Genomic DNA, 20,995 nt, shown 5'->3' with positions numbered 1-20,995 from the left:
AGGCCAAGAGAACATTTTCTTCTGCCTGGGCAATTACCTTTTCTGTTTGATGAGATGACCCTGGCTTCCTGAACTGGCATAATTAGCATTATCAGCTTGTCCCGAGGTTTGCACAAACACGCTGGAAAGCTACACCTTGACTTAATCACTCTTTGGCTCCGAGGAAGTACATCTCCGATACCAGAAAGTCTGGACGCAAAAATGTACCATGGAAACTGCTCATTATCTCACTGCTGCAGACATCTTGCAAACTAAACATGTTCATCCAACAAGCATCTGTTAAATGCCTACTATGTGCAAGGCACGCTGCCTGGTACTAATACAATAATGAAAAATCCCTGTCCTCAAAGGATGTGTATTCTACTGGGGCAAACACATAGACATCTAAGGAAATGCAAAATACATAAGAAGTCGATACAAAATAATTCTGAGGTGTATAGGATATTAGCAACTGAGAATATTGGAAGAAGATTCCTTTCAGAAGTGGCACCTAAATTGATCTTTGAAGGAACTTAGAGAATTTAAACAAAATTGACTCTAAATCAAGCTTTCAGAATTTTAATCACGGGGGACAACCTATAGAGAAGCAAAGATAGGATAGCTCTCATGGGGAATTGCAAGTAGGTAATTTTGACTGGAATATAGATTTTTGTGAAGGAAAGCAAAGCATCAGAGTCTACCACTAGACAAACTGAGTAATGGGAATAAGTATGCTGGCCTAGCATAACCACACTCCAACTGGCTTTAAGCCTCCATTTTTGTCACTGAGTTATTTTCCTTACTGGGTTGTTTTTCTCTTTGTTTTTTTTTTCAATAATAAGATAACCACGTCTGTGGTATAATTTGATAAAGAACATTTGAGAATTCCTAAACCAAACTATGCAGGCCTTCAGAGAGGAAAAACTATCCATGAAAAATTATGGTATACAATCTAGTACTCTCATCATCATTTAAAATTGGGAAACTACCAAATTATGTGGTAAATGAATTAGGTAAAAAACACCGATCAGGACGTGGGTATAAGTACAGAACACCTTTAGTTAGCGCTGCAAGAAGGCCAGGGGAGGCTCCCATCATCAGCCTAGGTCAGGCCTAGGACAGACTCCTGGAAGGGAGACAGGACCTCTGGCCAGGCAGAGAGGGACACCCTCGCCTGGGACCTTTGGGATCAGGCTGGTGGCTTTGTTCCCGAGGAGCTGACATCGGTATCACCAAAGAGATAACAAAGAGTGATTGCACAGGCATTGATAAGTCGGTCCCATTTAGTGTTTCTGTCCAACTGGGCAGTGAAAGTAATGGGACATGGACTTAGCATGCATTTATATTAATTACCCTTTTAAGGGAGGCTGGAGGCAGACTGCGAAGGAGGTCAACAAAGGAGTTTCTAGTTTTAGACACAAGAGGGAATCATCATAGCTTTTTGTTGTTGTGGAAAATTGTGGTTTCAACAGTGTAAAAATTCCCAGAGAAGAAGAATCCCCCTAATGATGAAGATGGACAACTCTTCTGCAATTTATAGCCTTAGAGCACTGCCTGCTGCCCTAAGGTATTTAAAGACTTACGGTTACTTGGTTAATGATTAGATATTAAGTGACTTGTGGCTGGTTGGACAACTGTCATACAAAGGGTCTAGGTCAGAGGCAAGTCTTGATCTCAGCCCCTCTAAGACCAGTTTTCTATCCACTATTTCATGCTACCTCTTGGAGTCAAATCTGTGCTTCAAGAATATCAATTTTGCAGCTATGGAAAAGGTTTGAATGCAAGATAAATTAGGAAATTATTGCCATAGTCCAGGAGAGAAGTGATAAGGCTTTGAATTAAGATGGTGGCCATGTAATTAGAGAGAAAAGGACAGATGTCAGAAATGACAAGTTTTGACAGCTAATTGGACATTAGAAGTGAGGGACAAGGTAAAGTCAGGGCTAATTTTGAGACTGCAAACCAGTGTGAATGGAAAGCTAGTGGTTCCCATGGCAGAAACTGAAAAACTGAAAAGAAAGGAAAGATTTCGGGAAAAAAAAATGACTTCTATTTAGGGCATACTGACTTTGAGCTAGCTATGAAGTCTCTGTTTAGAAATATCCAACAGGCAGTTAGTCATGCAAGACCAGAATTCAAGGAAGAAACTCAGGCCAGAAGTATAGATCAGAGAGTTACCAGTATAGAGAGAATAGTTGGACCCAAGGGTGTCAACGAGATCATTAAGAGAGCATATGTAGAAAAACAGGACATTCTAGAAAGAGCCCAGGGCAGAGCAGTGGGAAACAAAAATGCCCAGGGGATCCTGGGATGGGGATTCAGCAAAGAAAATGCAAGGACAGTTGGACAGGTTAGAGAACCACGAGAGAGCAGCGCCATAAAAACCGATAGAAGAGAGAGTAAGAGAAAAGGAGATGGTAAAAAAGTCTGATGGTGTGGAAGGATCTTTGCAGTAAAGGGTGGAACATGATTTAGAATGTACAGAAGGGATATGAGTAAATATATATTTATGGAAGTATTTTCACTGATAGATTTTTAGTAAGTATTCAGGATATGGACAGTTGGATGGGTTTTATCCCATCAGTTTAGTGGATGTCCCCTTCAGTGGAGCAAATAACCCACCTATATTTCCTCACGTCGTGGGACTCCTCTTCATATGTTCCCATAAGACAAAATCCACTCACTGTGCCGGGCCATTATCAGGACAACACTGATACTGAGAAATGAATTTTCCTTTCAAAGAGAAGTATGGATCCACTAAAAGCACTGTGTAGGGGGGCAGTGAGGTGGCTCAGTGCACTGAGAGCCTGGACTAGAGATAGAAGGTCTTGGGATCAAATTTGGCTTTAGTCAATTCCTAGTTGTGTGGCCCTGGGCAAGTCACTTAACACTCATTGCCCCGCCATCACTGCTCTTCTGCCTTGGAACCAATACTTAGTATTAATTCCAAGATGGAAGGTAGGGGTTAAAAACAAAACAAAAGAAAACACTGCATAGTTGTCCAAAAGCCCAGTATCCTCCTGCAGTTCACTTCTGAGATTACTTCACTGTGTATACACAGTATATTTCCATGATATACAGAGTGATTGCAAAACTCTTTGGATAGTTCATTCAAGCTTCATGATAGAGTTTGGACAAGAGGTATTCCTCACCTATTTCTTTCTTCTTATGTGCAAACTCTTTCAGTAATTATGTATCTCATCGAGGAGGCTCTACTATACTAAAAGATTTCATGCAATGCCATCCACATCCACCAAGAGAAGTTACAGGAGGACTTCGTTATCTCTAATTTGGATTCTACATTGGAAATCTTCTCTGAGAGTGGTAAATACCTCTGTCAAGGACACATCTACCTGTCTGATGTTATATTTGGTGTAAATAATCAGAGGGTCATCTCTGATACTTCATCCCTCAAGGAACCTTGTACTGATTTTGACACATGCACAGGAGATACCTTCTTGGAACAGAGTTTTTTAAGGTGACATTTTGCTTCTACAAATCAAATGACATTTTATAATAGACAAAAAGTAAGCTCAGTGGAATCCTGTATTCACTACAAGTTTCTTTCAATTGTGCAACTCTCAATATTTGATATTCTACTGAATCATGCCTTTATCTAAGCTACTTTCCTTGTGTATATATTATTCTTATAATGCTTTTGGAGAGATGAAATAGTACAGGTCAGTGACATTTTCTCAACCATCTCTTTTTTGGTTAGTCTATGACTTCTCCCCAAAATCTGGTCTTGTCTTTCAGATATTTTGAGAATTGATCCTTAATATCTTTAAATTTGTTGAGTCTCCAGCATGGACCTTCACTGTGCTTTTTGGTCTACTTCAGCTTCCCTTCATATCACTGTCTTCTTCAGTGCCATTCATGATTCTTCCTGGATCAAATCTGAGATTGTGGTGTTTGAATCTAAATAAAGCAGCTCCACCATTATTGATGCTATTGATTGTTACAGAATTTCTATGAATCTTTTACAGCTTTTCTATTTGCTATCCTCCTAGTTTTTCCCTTAGACATTTAGAAGGATTGTGCAGAGGGGAGAGACTATTACCTGAACCTATTTGGACTGGACTTGACTAGTCCCCAGCAAGCTTCATTTTATACTGGAACAAAATGAGACACTCATAGATCATTCTACATTGTTAACAAAAGAGACTGACTTGGCCACTACAGAAGGTTATTCAAGGAGGAAGGACAAGCAAAAGGATAATTTATCTGCCTTCCCCTAGTTGCCCACTATTTCCCACCAGTCAAGAATCAGAGAAAATCTGCTTCAACTCTAAACAGCTTTGACTAAGGCAACTGGGAAATGACATCAACAGCCCAAGTCTTGGTTCCTTGAACCAAACATGGATGATTTCAAAATAGCCTAGATTGCATGAGGGTAAGGGTTTAGATATTATTCCTACCACAAACTCTTATATTTATAAGGAGAGAGAAGTCTCACACATTACATATGTGTATCTTGCATTTGTAAGCTAATAAAGGAGAGAGTAATGACATTTCTGAAAAGGAAGTACATGAGAAGAAATCAGATTTCAATGAGATTCTTAGATAAGTGGTTCAGTTAATAGTATGTCTTCAGAGAGAACAAGATATAAATGTTTCTGATAAGGATTTGAAATCCAAGATAACTAAACAACTAACAGAATACATATGTGTGTATATATGTATAAAATGTGTTTGTATGCATATATGCCCAAATATACACACATACATACAGCCATTCAAGAACTGCAAACTACTACTAATAAAAGAAAGATTGCTTCAAATCACTAATAAGAGATACGCAAATCAAGACAACCTTCTACCTAGCAAATTGACAAAGATAGCCAAAGATGAAAATAGTGGGAGACATTCTGGAAAGACAAGTATAACATATATGCTTGGTGGAGCTGAAAATTGGTCTTATTTGAAATTGTTTTAAAAAATTTGGAATTTGGAATTGTGCTTTCAAAAAAATGAATGAGTGAAGTCAGCATATCCTTTGACCCAGAGTTCATACTAGTATGCAAATACCCCAAGAAGACCAAATACAGCAAGAAAATTCTGATATATACCAAGATAATCAAAACAGTACTTTCTATAGTTTCAAAAATCTGGAAACAAAGTAGATGTCCAGTGATTGGGAAATGGCTGAACAAAATTTGGTACATGAATATATTCGACAATTATTGAACCATAAATGACAAATATGAAGAATTCAGAGAAGCACAGGAATACATATATGAATTAAGAAAGAACTATGTAAATATAGCTAGGAAAGGATTATCTGCATTGACTACAATATCAATGAAAAAGCCAGCAATTGAAATTAAATGCTGAAAAATTATAATTACCAGGCTTGGGCCTAAGGAGGAGTTAGGAAACCTCACTTCTCTCCAGGAACATCAGGTATATAATATTCATTATAATGTCAGATACAGTTCATGTGTTGGTTAGTTTTATTGAAATATTTTTCTTTCTTTTCTATTTGGTGTAACAAGGAATGGCCCTCTGGGTATGGAAGAAAGGACGGACCTATTCAGAATTTAAGATGATGTAAAAGTAAAAGATATCATTAAGACTAAATTTTAAAAAGTTTTATTGATGTGCTTTTTTTAACACTACAAAATTTACATATTACTTTCATTACCTGAGAAGTTTCTTGTAACAATGGAGAACCGTTAAATAAAATTAATAATACAGTGATCTCATCTAAAGGCACTGATATTTCACATCTGTAGCACTCTTCTCTCCCATCTCTATTTAAAAAATTAACAGAAGTCTGCTTTCTCTCTTTCTTGCCTCCCACCGCATTGGGAAAGAAAAGAAAAATGAATTTCCTATAATAAGTATGCATAATTAAGTATGTTTTTTGAAAAGAAAGTAAAGGTCTCAGAGAGAAGATATCTTACAACTTCCTACTCCTTTAGATTTTAGAGATGAGTTTATATTTTAATCCCACATAGCCCTTGGCAATCCTATGTCTCCATTAGTCATGGAGATAAAGTATTTCCTACTCATGCAGTTTCAAGGCTCTTTTAGTCTCTAAAATTGTGTCAACTGATTTACATCATTTAAACTTCTTTGGGAAATGGTGAATGTCTGTATTTATGTTTGTTCTTTTATGCGTATCCCATTTTCCATCATCAACAGCTTATTTAAGTGGTCAGTGTTTCAACTGCATTCCATATCTACTTCTCATTTTTGTTCTTTCTCCTAATTTTATATTGATTTTGAGCTTTGTTTTAACTAATCTATGGTCTCACTGTTGATACAACAGATTAATAAATGACACCTATATAGGTAGCCAGTAGTTTCCTGTCTGTTAAATTATAATTTTATTTCACTTTTGTGATGTTAATGATCTCAATAACAACAGGAAAAAAGCCCATGTTTTTAAAACCAATATTTTACCAATGATATGGGATAGCTAAGACTTACTGAACAACACTAGAGTCTCCAAAGAATTAAAAGAATCGTACAAAGGGCAATGGAGAGTGTGTGCAGGTTGCAGCATATAGCAAATACAGAACTTGAATGAAGAGCTGGTATTAATGATGTCATCAAGTAAAATGTATATGGCTGGGCTGGCCAATCTCGGAGATACTTTATCAGATATATTCTTCTCAATGGTGGAAGGGAAGGAGGGGAGAGCAAGGTGGTTGGAGAGAGAGACAGACAGACAGAGAGAAACAGAGACAGAGACAGAGAGAAAATATACCTTTAGAGCAGGAAGACTACATATACTCAAGTTCAGTCCCTGACATATACTAGCCATGTGTCCCAGAGCAAGTCACAAGCCTTGGGCCGTCTCTAAGAGAGCTGTGTACATTAGTCAGACCACATCTGGAATGTCATGTTCCCTTTTAAGAAAGATATTGGTAAGTTAGAACATGTCCACGAATGGGAAACCTGGATGATAAAAAGCCTTAATCCCATGTCATATAATAAATAGATAAAGGAAATGAGGATATTTATCCTAGAGAAACCTTTGGAGGAGAATAAAACAGTTGTTCTCAAGTATTTAAAGGGTTGTCAAGTGGGAAAGGGATTACAATTATTCTGCTTGGACCTAATATATTCATTGACACAGAAGTTTCCAACAATAGTCATACATTATTCAGAAAATAGAAAAGATTTCTAGTTATCTGATGGGATTTCTTTCTAATATATCTCCTCCCACAATATGTTTGAAACCTTTTGGCATTCTCCCAGCTATTTTTTTTTCACATGAAAATCTTGTATTCCAAAGAAGAAAAACACCCTCTAAATGTGATGAATAAAGAAGATAAACTCCCAGATTCACTTTAAATACACATACACACATTGTGTGTGTGTGTGTGTGTGTGTGTGTGTGTGTGTGTGTGTGTGTGTGTGTGCAATAGNGTGTGTGTGTGTGTGTGTGTGTGTGTGTGTGTGTGTGTGTGTGTGTGCGTATGTGTGCAATAGAGCTGGGGGGGGGAGTTAAGTGAGGGGGAAGGAGGCAGAAAGACAGCATTTAGACTACTCATATTCAAGTCCAGCTCCTGCCATATATAGCCATGTGGCCCTGATCAAGTCAGTCAGTGTCTCAGGCAACTCTTAAGATTATAAATTATAGAGAAGTTACCAATATACACTTAGTAGAGGGAGTTTCTTCAAGGGCAATTTCCTATACCAATGAAATTATAGGTCAGTACTTGCCCTCTCTGCCAGTAATTGAATGTCTGTATATATACACACATATCTACGTGTATATATTTAAAGGAAAAACACCATCAGTTTAAAATTATAGCATTCTATTTTTTCTTCAATCTGGACATGCACAATTTTTTACCTTTGTAAACAACTCCTGAGTTTCATTTCTTCGGTCCTTCCAGGTCAAGTTATTAATGTATCCTCCCTTCTTTCACTACTTAACACTTCACATTTTTCACATATTTAATCTTAAGACCTTGCATCTTTTGCTACAATTTCTAGTCTCCTCCCTAAATTCTCCCCTTATGCAGTTAGACTTCTATTATCAAACAAGAGTGTCTTAGCCATGAAATATTAAAAAAAACCCAGCATATAGATTCAAAACCATAAGGAGGGAATGCTCATTTCAGATAAGGAGGAAGGGAAAAAGCATTTATTAAGCACCTTATGCTAGGTACCATGCTTAGCACTTTAAAAATATTATCTCATTTGAGTCTCCCATAACCCCTAAAAGGCAGGTATTCTTATTATAGTTGAGGAAACTGAGGCAGGCAGAGGTTAAGGGATTTGCCTAGGGTCACATAGCTAGTAAATCTCCAAGATAGGAATGAACCCAGGTCTTACTGGCTCTAGACTCAGCACTCTTTGTACTGTGCCATTAGTCACTTCTAGAAATATGGTATACTTCCAAAGAAACAGCATAAAGACATAAAAGAAAGGATTGCCTAGTGGTGCTTACTCCAATGCTCGTTTAGGACTGTTTTAAATTACACTGAAGCCTGGCTGCCCCATGTTCCAAAAGTTGTGGCTCCTGAGAACAGTGGAAGCTTCTGAATGGCTTTTCTGGGCCCTTACATGGGCACTATTATAATATCCTTCTCTTTTTTTAGCCATTTTCAGTGGAGTTTAGAGAATAGAAAGTCTAAAGTCAGAAAGACATAGGTTTGAATCATGCTTCACATACTAAGCTATGTGGCTTTGGGCAAGTTAACTTAGAAGAAGTTCTCCAGTGGAAAGCCACATGGATCTCTGTGTTCTTTAATATTTTACCAATCATTTTATTTAAATATCAGAAATTGTATTAATTTTTTTCAATCACATGGATAAAGTCATTAAAGGCACACATCAAATTTTCAGGATCCTACAAAATACTGCCAGACCAGAACATGGGACTGAATCTAATAATGTTAAACTTAAAAGGGATAAATGCAATCTTACACATTCAGAAAGTCAATTCACCCTTATAAGACAGGAAAGATCTGAATGAATGGCATTTAATCTGAAAAGATGTAGAAGTTTTAGTAGACTGTTAAGTTCAATATAAGTCAATGATGAAATATAGCAACTAAAATGCTAATGTGGTTTTGGATTATATTAAGAGACATATGCCTCCTGGAACAAGGTAGTGCTAATCTCAACGTACTCTGCCCTAGGCAGACCACATCTGTGTATGCTACTACCTTGGGTTCTGGGCACCGTGGTTTAGAAAGGACATTGATAACTGTAGAGAAAATGATCCAGAGAAAGGTAAAAAGACAGTTAAGGGACGTGAGTTCATGTCCTATGAGCAAGAACATGAAGGAACAGGGTATGTTTATCTGGGAACAAAGAAGACTTGTGGATGGGTTAACTATCTTCAAAGTTGTGAGGGGTTGTCACATGAGTTTTGATTTATTCTGCTTGTCCCCAGAAGGCAGAATGAACAGCAATGGATGGTGAAAACTGCAAAGAGACACTTTCATATTTAAGGGAGGAATTTCCTAATGATTAGAGTTATCCAGAAGTGCATGGGCTACCTAGAGTGGTATGGGTTCTCTTTCAATGGAGGTCATCAGGAAGAGGCTAGACAAATACTTATGAGGTATACTAGCATAGGGATTTTTCCCCCCTGGGTATGAATTAGATTAACTGGCCCCTCAGTTCCCTTTCAATTCTAAAATGCTGAGAGAGAGAGAGAGAGAGAGGGAGAGAGAGAGAGAGAGAGAGGGAGAGAGAGAGAGAGAGAGAGAGAGAGAGAGAGAGAGAGAGAGAGAGAGAGAGAGACTCTGTGAGTGTCTGTGTGTGTCTGTGTGAGAGAGACAGGGAGAGACAAAGGGAGAGAGACACAGAGATAGAGAGAGAGAGACACAGAGACATAAAGATAGAGAGACAGAGAATGAAAGGAAAGAGAGGGAGACAGTCAAAAAAAGAGACACACAGAGACAGAGAGAGAATGAGAGGAAAGGGAGGGAGGGAGAGAAAGAGAAAGAGAGACAAGAGACAGAGTGAGAGAGAGAATGAGAAGAAAGAGAGGGAGGGAGACAGACAGACAGAGAGGCAGATAGAGAGACAGAGACAGAGAGAGGCACAGAGAGAGAATGAGAGGAAAGAGAGAGAGAAGAGCAGGAAACAACAAGGTGGAGGGAGGGAGAGAGACAGAGAGAGACAGACAAAAACAGAGATGATGAAGTAAAGTAGAACAAGGAAACTTTAACAATACAATCATGGTTTTGAAAAGCTACAGATAATAAATTTATTACTTAGTTGATTTTTTTGAGAGGTGGTGTAAGAATTTTATTTCCTAATTTCTTAATTTTGGTGTTTATCTTTTGTGATGTCTACTTCTTTTAAATCTCAATTTTATTTTTATATGACTGGTTACAATATTTCTTGGTTATTCTTTTAAAGTTCCTGATAAATAATTAGGAATTTACTTCCTTCACTTTCTATTTTAGTTATCTGATTTTTCTTTCTTTTCAAATGATCTAATGGCTTATCAATTTTGTTTTCATAAAAAAGCAGATCTTTGTTTGCCAGTTCTATTAGTCTTTTTCTTTTAAAATGTTTTAGTTCTCCTTTGACTTTCACATTTTCATTTTTTAGGCTTCACTTGGTAAATTTACCTTGCTAACTTTCCTGGCATGTGGTGGGCATTTAACAAATATTTACTGATTCATTTCTGGCGTTGTTACATTTTTTTAATTGCATGACTGATTAATTAAGCCTCTCTCAGGCTAATTTTCTCTCTAAGGATTGCTTTGGCTCTAAGATATATCGTGTCATTGTAGTGCAATAGGAATATGATTAAAGTTTGATGTTAAAGGATCATGCTGCTGCAAATACGAATAACATGGAAATAGGTTTTGAACAATGATACATGTATAACCCAGTGGAACTGCTTAACAGCTTTGGGAGGGGGGAGGAGAGAGCGGGGCGGGGAATCATGAATCATGTAACCCTGGACAAATATTCTAAATAAAAATAAAAAACAAACAAAAAATCCCCCTCCCCAAATATATATATATATATATGTATATATATATATATATATATATATTTGTGTTGTGCTATACCACTATTATTCTCTGGAAGCAATTATTTCTTGCTTCTAATGCTTTTTTCTTTGAACCAGCCTTTAAGACGTTACTGCTTAGTTTCCACTTACGTTTGTTTTTTTGTTCATGTTTCCTTTATTGAACAGTTATTTTTATTGTTATTATATAAATGTATATTTATGTAATTATATAATATACTTTGTATTATACAATTTATATAATATATACAAATTATACAATATATAATTATAAAATGTATTATGTATGTAATGTAATATAATATATAATTACATTATATAATCACATAAATTTATACATGTAAAATATAATTATGTAAACATAAATATGTAAATAAAATTATGTATTTATTGCTGCTTTTCTGCATTTACCTCTGTTTCCTTATGACCTGGAAAATAATTAGTTGTGGTAAAGATACTATGTAATGATAAAAAGTATATTTGTTATATTCCCAGTCAGAATTCACTCAAGTTTCAAATCCAGATGCTTTTACAAGTAAATTCAACAAAACTTCTGAAATTCAGTAACCTGATACTGAAATAATATGTCAGTAACACAGAAAAAGAAAAATATGGTTCAATGTTGCTAATGTTTTTGGAGAATGAGGGATGTGGAGCTGTGATTTAATCTGTGTAGAGAGCTCCCTAGTGAAGAAAGAAAGCCCCTCTGTTGATGCTAATACGCAACTGTTCTGAAACTTCTCGAGAAGAGACATCCCCAAGCCATTGGGAAGGGAAGTCTACAGCACCTACTGTGGGCCAGGCACTATGCTCAGGATTTTTAAAAAACCCAAATATCATCTCCTTTGATCCTCAGAACAATCCCGGGAGGTGAGCACCATTACTATTCCTATTTTAAGCGACTTCTCCAAAGTCATTTTTAGCCTGTAAATATCGGAGGCCACCCATGAACCCCAGCCTTCCTGCCTCCGGGCCTGGCTCTATCCACAGTAACTCCAGGGGCAGATTAGCCAGAATTTGAACCCACTGGTCCTGACAGAGGCCAGCTCTCTAGCCTCTGTGTACTGCTTCATTTCATCCTTAATGAACATAGATGAATTACTTTTTAAGAAATTTTTACTAAAAGACTATAGCAATATAGTAAAAATGTATTCATTTTGGTAAAGTTAGATTAATATCAAGGATGCAAGAAACTTTGATTTTCTATTCTATGAACATCTTGATATAGCTTTACTTTTTGTCTAATTCTATATGCATCTCCAATCAGTAATTTGAATGATACAGTACTAAATCTGCAGAGTATATCTTTACCTTTTAGGCCTCAATTGACCAACTCATTTTTAAGATGTAAGGACATCTGCAAGTCTTCTTTTTTGAAACAACACCAATATGGAAGACAGCTGGAGCAACAGAGAGGCTTTTGCACCAAAATTCTGGCTATGATACCCCTAATACCTTAGCAATTTGGCCAATTCACAAAATCCAGGAGTAAAGAAGGGATACATTTATAAGCGTGACTTAGAACTTTCCTCATCTCTTTCTTACAAAGTTAGCCCTTCTGATGCTGAGTAAACAAATCAAGAATAAATTACAGCTGGGAGCTGGCTGGGTTTTTGCTAGTCGGTCATCAAGGTAGAGTTAAATAAAAGAGTAATCTAATTGTTAGATTGTAGATCTATATCTAGATATTTATTAAATTATAGATCTTTACAGAGATACTATTATCTATTCTAATGGAGGAAGCAGTGGTAAAATAATCTTAGATGGTGGATAGTATAAATTAATATCTATTTAACTTTATAAAACAAGATTCCTACACCGCCCCCACCGGGTTTTACTACCTTATTATGTTTTTTGGTAAGAGTTATAAAATCATTTTGCATTCCTTGGATATGGCCACTCATAGATAATTAAGAATTAATTAGCAAACAAACCATCCTTGTCCCCAGGTCCTATTAGGCTCAACTCTTCCTGGTAACTCTTTCCATAACAGACAGGAAAGAGCTAAGTCTCCTGTGTTGCCCAGGTGTGTGAATGCTTCTTATATATTAACACACACAACTTGGAAAAAGTCAGTCTCCTCCTCACACCACAAAAGGAAGAGAAAGGAAATATTCTGCAGGGTGTGCGGTTCTTTGTCTGAAGTAATTAGAGATGTTACAAGTGAGTAGATTTCTCAACTTCTTGAACCTCATAGTATTTTAAACCTTAGGGTCAGACTGATCTCTTCAATTACTCCCTCTCCCACCAATCCCACCAAAAAACTGTTCAATTCTATTGACCAAACATTTATTAAAAACCTACCATGTGCAGTAAGGTGGCACACTGAAGTCAGGAAGACTCATTTTCCTGAGTTGAAATCTGACCTCAAACACTTAGTAACTGTGGGACCCCAAGCTAGTCACTTTACCCTGTTTGCCTCAGTTTCCTCATCTGTAAAATGAGCTGGAGAAGGAAATGGCAAACCACTTCAGGGTCTCTGCCAAGAAAACGCCAAAATGGGGTCATGAAGAGTCAGGCACAACGGATATGACAGAACAATAAAAATGCATGTACAAGACTAGGTGAGGAAAAGATGTAAATGTAATTAAGACATAGTTCCTGCCACCTCTGAACTTACAGTCTAGTAGGGGACTAATACATGCACAAATAATGGTTATTTTTTTTCAAAAAGGTCACAAGAAATACAAAACGGCACGTAAAGTCTGAGGAGGATAAGACTGGAGGGGAGGAGGAAGATCAGGTAAGGTTCCTGTAGATCAGTGGTTCCCAAACTTTTTTGGCTTACCACCCCCTTTCCAAAAAAAATATTACTTAGCCCCCTGGAAATTAATTTTTAAAAAAATTTTAATAGCAATTAATAGGAAAGATAAATGCACCTGTGGCCATCACCACTCCCCTGGATTGCTGCAGCACCCACCAGGGGGCGGTGGCACCCACTTTGGGAATCACTGCTATAGAAGAAGGTGCTTTGATTTGGATATGGTAATGTTTAGAAGACAGATGAGCCTTCCTAATAAGATCAGGAGTGAAACAAAGATGCCCATTATTGTCAATATTATTTAACATAGTATTAGAAATGCTAGCAATAGAAATAAGACAAGAAAAATAAATTGAAGGAATCAAAATAGGCCAAAGAAGTAATAAAATTATCTCTTTTTGCAGATGATATGATGGTCAATGTCAAAAATTATGGAGATTCAACTTTAAATGTTAGCTGAAACTATCAATAATTTTAGCGAAATAGCAGGATATAAAATAAATTATCAGCATGATTTATATAACACCAACAATGTCCTGTAAGAAGAGACAGAAAAGAGATACCCCACTTAAAATAATTATAGATGGAATAAACGCTGATAGTATATCTGCCAAAAGAAACCCAGGAACAAACCCATTGAGAGAGAGAGAGAGAGAGAGAGAGAGAGAGAGAGCAAGCTATAACTAAAGAAGATATAGAGATATGGATATAGAGGTGTAAGGACTGACAGACAGAAAGACAGATAGATGGGTAGATGGATAGATGGATGGATAGACAAACAGATGGACAGACAGATAGAAAGAAAAAGAAAACACACAGATTAGTTTGGGTTTTTTCCTTAACACGTTACAACAATCTATAAAAAAAAAATCTATAAAAATGAGTGTTCTTAACTGAATGAAGCAACTGGGCTTTGAATTAGAGTATCTTATTATTGATGATAGCCCATTCAAAAAATGCATAAGTATCTACTAGGGAAATTGCAAAAGGTATCTCATTTCAATTGAAGGGATGTTGATCATGAAAATATATACTTAAAAAGAAACAGACCACAATAAAATACTTAACCTTCCCACACTTATTACCTAACAAAAAATTTGAAGAAAGAGGTATAATGCTTATACTAAATTAATTTTAATTTTAAAATATCTTACCTAGAATTTGATTTTTAAGGACCTATGCCTTGACTAAAGTATCTAACTAATTACATTTGTATTATATATTCAACAATAACAGTGGAGCCAGAACCCAAGAAACTCATTACTGATCTCCATTAAATGACCTGTGCAGGAAGGAGCAGGCAACAAGGAAGAGGAATGAGAAGAGGCAATTAATATGTGCCAAACAATACTTGGAAATTGAGAAAACAATGGTAACCGGAGAGAACAATTTTGGTTGAATGATGAAGTCAGAAGATGGGCTGCAGAAGGTTTAGAAGAAAGTAAGAAGATAGGAAGTCAAGGCACTAGATAGAGGTGATTCTTTCAAGTTCAACAAGAAAAGATATTGTATAGCTAGGGTGATGATAGGATCAAGTAAAGGATTATTTTGAAGAAAGGGGAGAAGTTGGTACATTTGTCCTTAGGGAAAATAAACAATCAACAGGGAGAGAGTGCAGATTATATATCTATGTATATGTCTATGTGTGTGTATACATATATTTACATATACATATGTATATAAGTGGAGATTAGGGTGGGGGACAAGCTTCTGGAGATACTCAAGCATGCCCATAAAGGGAGTTGGGCTTGGCAAAGAGAAGAGCCATATCTTCATCAGTAACTAGAGTGAAAGAAGAGACAGTGATTAATGATGTTTTGTCTAGTGAGGAGAAAAGGAAAAGAGGGAACTCTCAGAAGATGGCTTTGATTTTTCAGAATTGAAAGGATCTCACATGTGAAGAGCTAATTATTGTCATTCTCAAATGGTGCTACCAATATTCAGAATATGAATACAATGGAATACAATCATAAGAAATAAGAAATGATGAAAGGGACAGTTTCATAGAAACTTAGGAAAATATTTATGAATTGATGCAGATTGAAGTGAGTAGAACCAGGGGAACAATTTATAGAACAACACCATTATAAACATGAACAGTTCTGATGGAATTAAGGACTCTGATCAATGCAATGAACTCAATATTTAAAATAAGATACATATTTTTGAACACAGCCAATGTGGGATTTTTTTTTGCCTATTTAACCACATTTATAGCAAAGGTATGGCTTTATTTTCTTTCTCAATAGGGACGGGGATGTGAGAGGAAGAGAAAGCAAATGCTTATTAATTTTTTAAATTATTTTTAAAATTATACCTATAGCATTTATAAAATTTAGATTGCTCCTATAGGACTGAGCTTTACCAATAGCTAAAATGGGAATTAACTAGAACATGAACATTATCAAAAGTGTGGATATGTGTGTATGTGAAAGATGACCAAAGTTCAATGGCTCTTTCATTTTAAATTTACGTACAACATTATTAGCTTACAACTTGTTTAGGGACTAAATGTAAACATAATATGAAAACATCCACTTTTTGATGAAGGTAAATGTAACTTTTACATAGCACCTGTCAAAGTGCCTGGTAGACAGTAGGTATTTAATACGTGCTTACTGATTGATTAGTTCAGTTGTTATAGCTTTTCTTTTTCTGAACTATTATAAGCGATTTCCTCACTTTCCTCCTGTTTTTATTAGCTGGCCAAAGAGAACTGGGCCTTCCCTAATGAGGAAATACAGAAAGTATTAGTAGGGAATGGCCATGGAGGAATGAAGCCCCAGTTAAGGCTTAGCTCATACTAACTGCCTCTTTTCTGTTCAGTTTCTGCTCAGGTCTTGGACAAGGAAAAGAAGAAAGGCTAGAGCAGAAGAGCATACTTGAAGAAAGATAAAAAAGGTTTCAGATAAAAGTGAGAAGTAAACCCAGAAGGACAGTACCAGGTCTATAGGCTAGAGTAGATAAGATTAGACTGCAGCACCTTAGCCTCTGGGTATGCTGGATTGGGTTTGTATGGACCATCTATTATCTGGATTGTTCATTTTAATTTGAGTGGAACATGGCTCTACCATCTGTCTTCCAGATGTCTGGTGAATCCCTTTACCAGGAATAAAAGGATAGTAATGTATGTAGAGCCAATTACTATTGTTTCCTCTAAGACCAAAGAAACGAAACAGGATCCAAAAGCTCAAGCTGACTTGACATTTTAGCATCCTCTACTTTAGCAATCCTTGATCATAAATGATCAAAGATGTCAAAAAATGGATGTTAGTTACATTATAAGCCCATTATTTTACTTTCTGTCTTCAAGGTAAATAACCTTTACTAATGTTGGGATAAAAGAACCCTCATTAATCTGTGTGAGCCTGGAGAAGAAAATGTAAACACGTTTTAGAGAATCTGATCATAAAACTTGCTAGTAAATTTCTGAAAATTATCCTCACAACATTTCTACTATCTTTTCTCACACAAGAACAATAATGCATCTGATGAAAGTAAATGACCAAAAAGCTTACATGGGCATATATATTCATACATGTACATGTGGATATAAACATATATTTATAAATATATAGAAAAAGAAAGTACATTTACAGAGTATTATCTCTTTCAGGCCTGTCTAATTCTTTTCTTGACCCTAGCTAATTCACACAGGTTCCAGGGTATTAAAACTTTTTTTAAACCAAAAACAAAACTTCATTTTGGAGAGAAAAAAACATGCAATTTGATGTACAAATTACACTTAAAAAAGAGAATTTTTTTCAAAATGGTACATTATATGGGGAAAAAAGGAAAGGAACCAACTTTTACATCTCATTCACAAGGTAGACATGATGGTGACAATCTTACCTGATTTGCCCACACCAGCTCGGCCAAACACTGCCAGCTTAACTTCTGCACTCTTAGCCATACTGGATTAGGGCAGGTAATGCACTTTTCTTAGAAGAAAGCAATTACAAAAATCAGTCTGTCTCTTGTCTTTAGCTTTACCATATCATGGCAAATCTCTTCACGTCCTGGGAATCCTAAACAAAAGGGACATCATTAAAGGGGAAGGGAGAGTCAGTTTAAAGGTTATGCTTCTTAGCAGTAATTGGCTTCTGTATTAGATCATGTGTGTGCCTATTAAATACATAATATACTCTCACACTGCGAGCATCAGTTGAGAACACTTTCAGGGCATTACTTTTGAGCTACATGATGTACCTTCTTGGCAGTGGAGATGGACATCCTGAAAGCCACACAGATTTACAGTTCATTTTACCCTTTAATTTTCTCTAAATTCCTACTGTTTTTTTCCCCCTTTTTCTTTAAAGTCACACTCTAAGGGGCTATGAAGAGCTGAGTTCAAAGCCAGTTTCATATACTTCCTAGCTGTCACTTAACCTGGCCAAGTCACTTAACTTCTGATTGTCTGACATTCTTACCTCTGTGGTGGTTCTTTAGGCAGCCAGCTATGGAACAAAGATTACTTGCCTGATGCATATGGAAGGACTAGAAGTAGCACTTACACCCTCATAGTTCTATTTGTCCCACTAAGACATTTCCCACATTCTACTGAAACTACTCTTTCCAGAATTAACAAGGGTCTTTTAATCAACAAATCTAATGGTTATTTCACAGTCTTGATCCTTCTACAGTTTTTAACAATGCTGATCATCTTTCCCTCTAGCTGTCTGGTCCTCCTGCTACCTGGGTGCTCCTTCTCAGTCTCCATTGCCAGATCTTTTTTGAGGCTGTGCCCACTAGTCCTAGAGGTCCCCCCAAGGGTTTCTCTTGTCCCTTCTTTTCTCTTTCCTCTGTTAATGTGATTTTCTTAATCTCTCCCTCTGTCTCCTTAAGAGGCTAGAGAGCAGGATTTCTAAGTAGATCAGAACTGACAGGAGTTAGTGAGCCAGAGAGCTGAAGACCCCATTACCAGGGAGACCAGGACTGAGGAGAGGAAGTTGCCAGCCCTCTGACAGAAAGTTAGAGGGGACAATTGGTCAGTGAGAAGATAAGGAAGCAGCCACTGAGGGAGAAGGTCCTTTGCCTCTGGGATCTCTAGAGAGCAGGAGGTCTGTCTCTGAAGCAAGGATCTGTTGGCAGTTGGCTACTGATAGTAGGGCTGCTATAGAAAATTGATTGAAGGAGTGAGTGAGTGGTGGCCGTCTATTATTTAGGGAGTTAGTGAATTGTTTGTAGATAGAGTAGAGTAGAGTAGGCCTGGTGTGCCAGGCAGAAGAACCTATTCTGAGAAGACAGAGATAGTTTTAGAAAAATTTAGGTAGGATTGATTAGGAATTTTAGGTGTATTTATAGGGTATAAGTTTAATTATCTCTCTTTCCTCTTTTCTATCTGTACTTCTTTCTTAAATTAAACAAAGTTTCTGTTAAATTGCTCTCCTCACTTTGTTGAACTCCTTAATTTAACCCTTACACCTCTATACTTTCATATGATAATCTCATCAACTTCTGTCACTTCAATGAGCAAATCTAGGCACACGATTCCCAAATCTATAATCCAGCCCTGTCTCCTGAGCTTCAGCCCCACAGCACCTGCTTGCTTCATGGGCATCTCATATTGGATGTCTCATAGACATTTTGGAACTCAACATGTTTGAAACAGAATTCTTTCTCCTCAAATCTTCCCCTACTCTGAGCTTCCTTATTAGTGTTGAGGGTACCACGGTCAGCATCATCCCAATCCCACATATCCAATATATTCCCCAGCCTTTAAACAGCATTTCTCATACATGTGTGCCCTCAGGTCACATTCCAACACCACCATCACCACCTCACCCCTACATGACCACAATAGACTTTAGGTTGGCCTCTCTGCCTCTAGTCTCTCCCTATGCTCGACTCTCTTCCATTCGGATGCCAACATGATTTTCCTAAAGTACATTTTTGACCATGTCACCCCCTAGTCAATGAACTTCAGTGGCTCCCTGTTACCTCCAGGAAAAAATCTAAAATCCTGCTTGATTTTTAAAGCCCTTTATAACTTGAACTCTGCTTACCTTCTAGTCGTCTTATACTTTACTCTATTCCTCAACTCTATAATCAAGAACTATAGGCTTCCTTGGTGTTCCTCAGATATGCCATTCCATTTCCTGCCTCCATGCCTTTTGTCTTTCTCCCCTGGCCTGGAATACTCTCCCTTCTGCCTCCTGCTTCTTTCAAGATTCAGTTCAGGGGGGTTAAGATGGCGGCAGAGTAAGAAGCAGTTCTTAACCTCTCCTGACCGAAACATACAAAACTCCTCAAGGGGACATAAAAACAAGTCCAGACGAACGGAGGAACCCCACAACAGGGCACAGCGTGGAAGGTACGTGGAATCGAGACATTTCCAAGCTAAAAAGGGCTCTCACTCACTCAATCGCGAGCTGAGCAACCGCCCCACCCCCACCCCCTCCACACTCACCTATAGCTCCGAACCCAGCTAAAAAGAAATAGAGCAAGTTTGGGGCACCCATCGAGCCATCAGCAGCTCCGGGACCTGTTCCTGACAGCAGCAAGACTTAGGACCCCATTAAGTCAAAAAAAGCACGCGAAATCTGAGCGCGCGCCGGAGCAGGACGCTGGGCGCGCAGAGTGCTGGCTGAGTAGAGGCGTGGGTGGAGGCAGAACTAAGCCTAAGTGGGGAACCAGTGCAGACGGGTATATGACTGTAGAAGCAGCGCCCTGAGACTTGTAAAGAAACCTCCAGCAGAGGAACAAGCAAGAGGGCCCACCAGGGGGCTTGACCTTGGAAAAAACCAGAATTCAGACCTCAGGAGCCAATAGATTGGGAACAGACACTGAGCCCGAGGATAAAGCTGAGAAGCTGCTGGGCTAATGATGGCTACTCAGCATCAGCATCAGGAGGTTCAGAAGAGAAAGAATAATAACAAAAAGAAGAAGTCTTTAACACTTGACAGCTTTTACACAGAGAAAATCCAGACAACCGAGCAAACAGAGGAGGAGAACAAACAAGCATCCGGACCCTCCTCAAATAAGGAAAACTCCTCACAAGCTATGGAAGAGTTCAAAACTGAGATTCTGAGGAAAATGGAAGAGATCTGCCAAGAAAATAACAGTTTAAAAGGTAGAATCTTGCAATTGGAAAGTGAGGCTCAGAAATCAAATGAACTGATAAGCAAATTGAACACCAGAAATGACAAGATTGAAAAGGAATACCAAAAGATTATAGCCGAAAACCAAAAAATTATAGCCGATAACCAGTCCCTAAAGGCTAGAGTCGAGCAATTAGAAACCAATGATCTCTCAAGACAACAAGAACAAATAAAACAAAGTCAAAAGACTGA

The 20,995-nt window shown here is 37.5% G+C and overlaps 1 protein-coding gene across 2 annotated transcripts in view; it reads right to left on the bottom strand.

The window, feature by feature from the left end:
- The window catches only part of RERG (RAS like estrogen regulated growth inhibitor), a 99,062-nt gene extending 81,446 nt beyond the window's left edge, over nucleotides 1-17,616 (bottom strand). For both annotated transcript variants that reach the window (XM_044677348.1, XM_044677349.1), the window contains exon 1: nucleotides 17,556-17,616. In XM_044677348.1, coding sequence (XP_044533283.1) covers nucleotides 17,556-17,616 — 61 coding nt within the window. The remainder of the gene's footprint in view (nucleotides 1-17,555) is intronic.
- Nucleotides 17,617-20,995: the final 3,379 nt, after the last annotated feature.

This window comes from Gracilinanus agilis, chromosome 5, assembly GCF_016433145.1.
Source record: "Gracilinanus agilis isolate LMUSP501 chromosome 5, AgileGrace, whole genome shotgun sequence".
In the NCBI taxonomy this organism is placed as follows: Eukaryota; Metazoa; Chordata; class Mammalia; order Didelphimorphia; family Didelphidae; genus Gracilinanus; species Gracilinanus agilis.
Note: the sequence above shows the minus strand (reverse complement) of the source record. Positions and strands in the feature narration are given on the sequence as shown.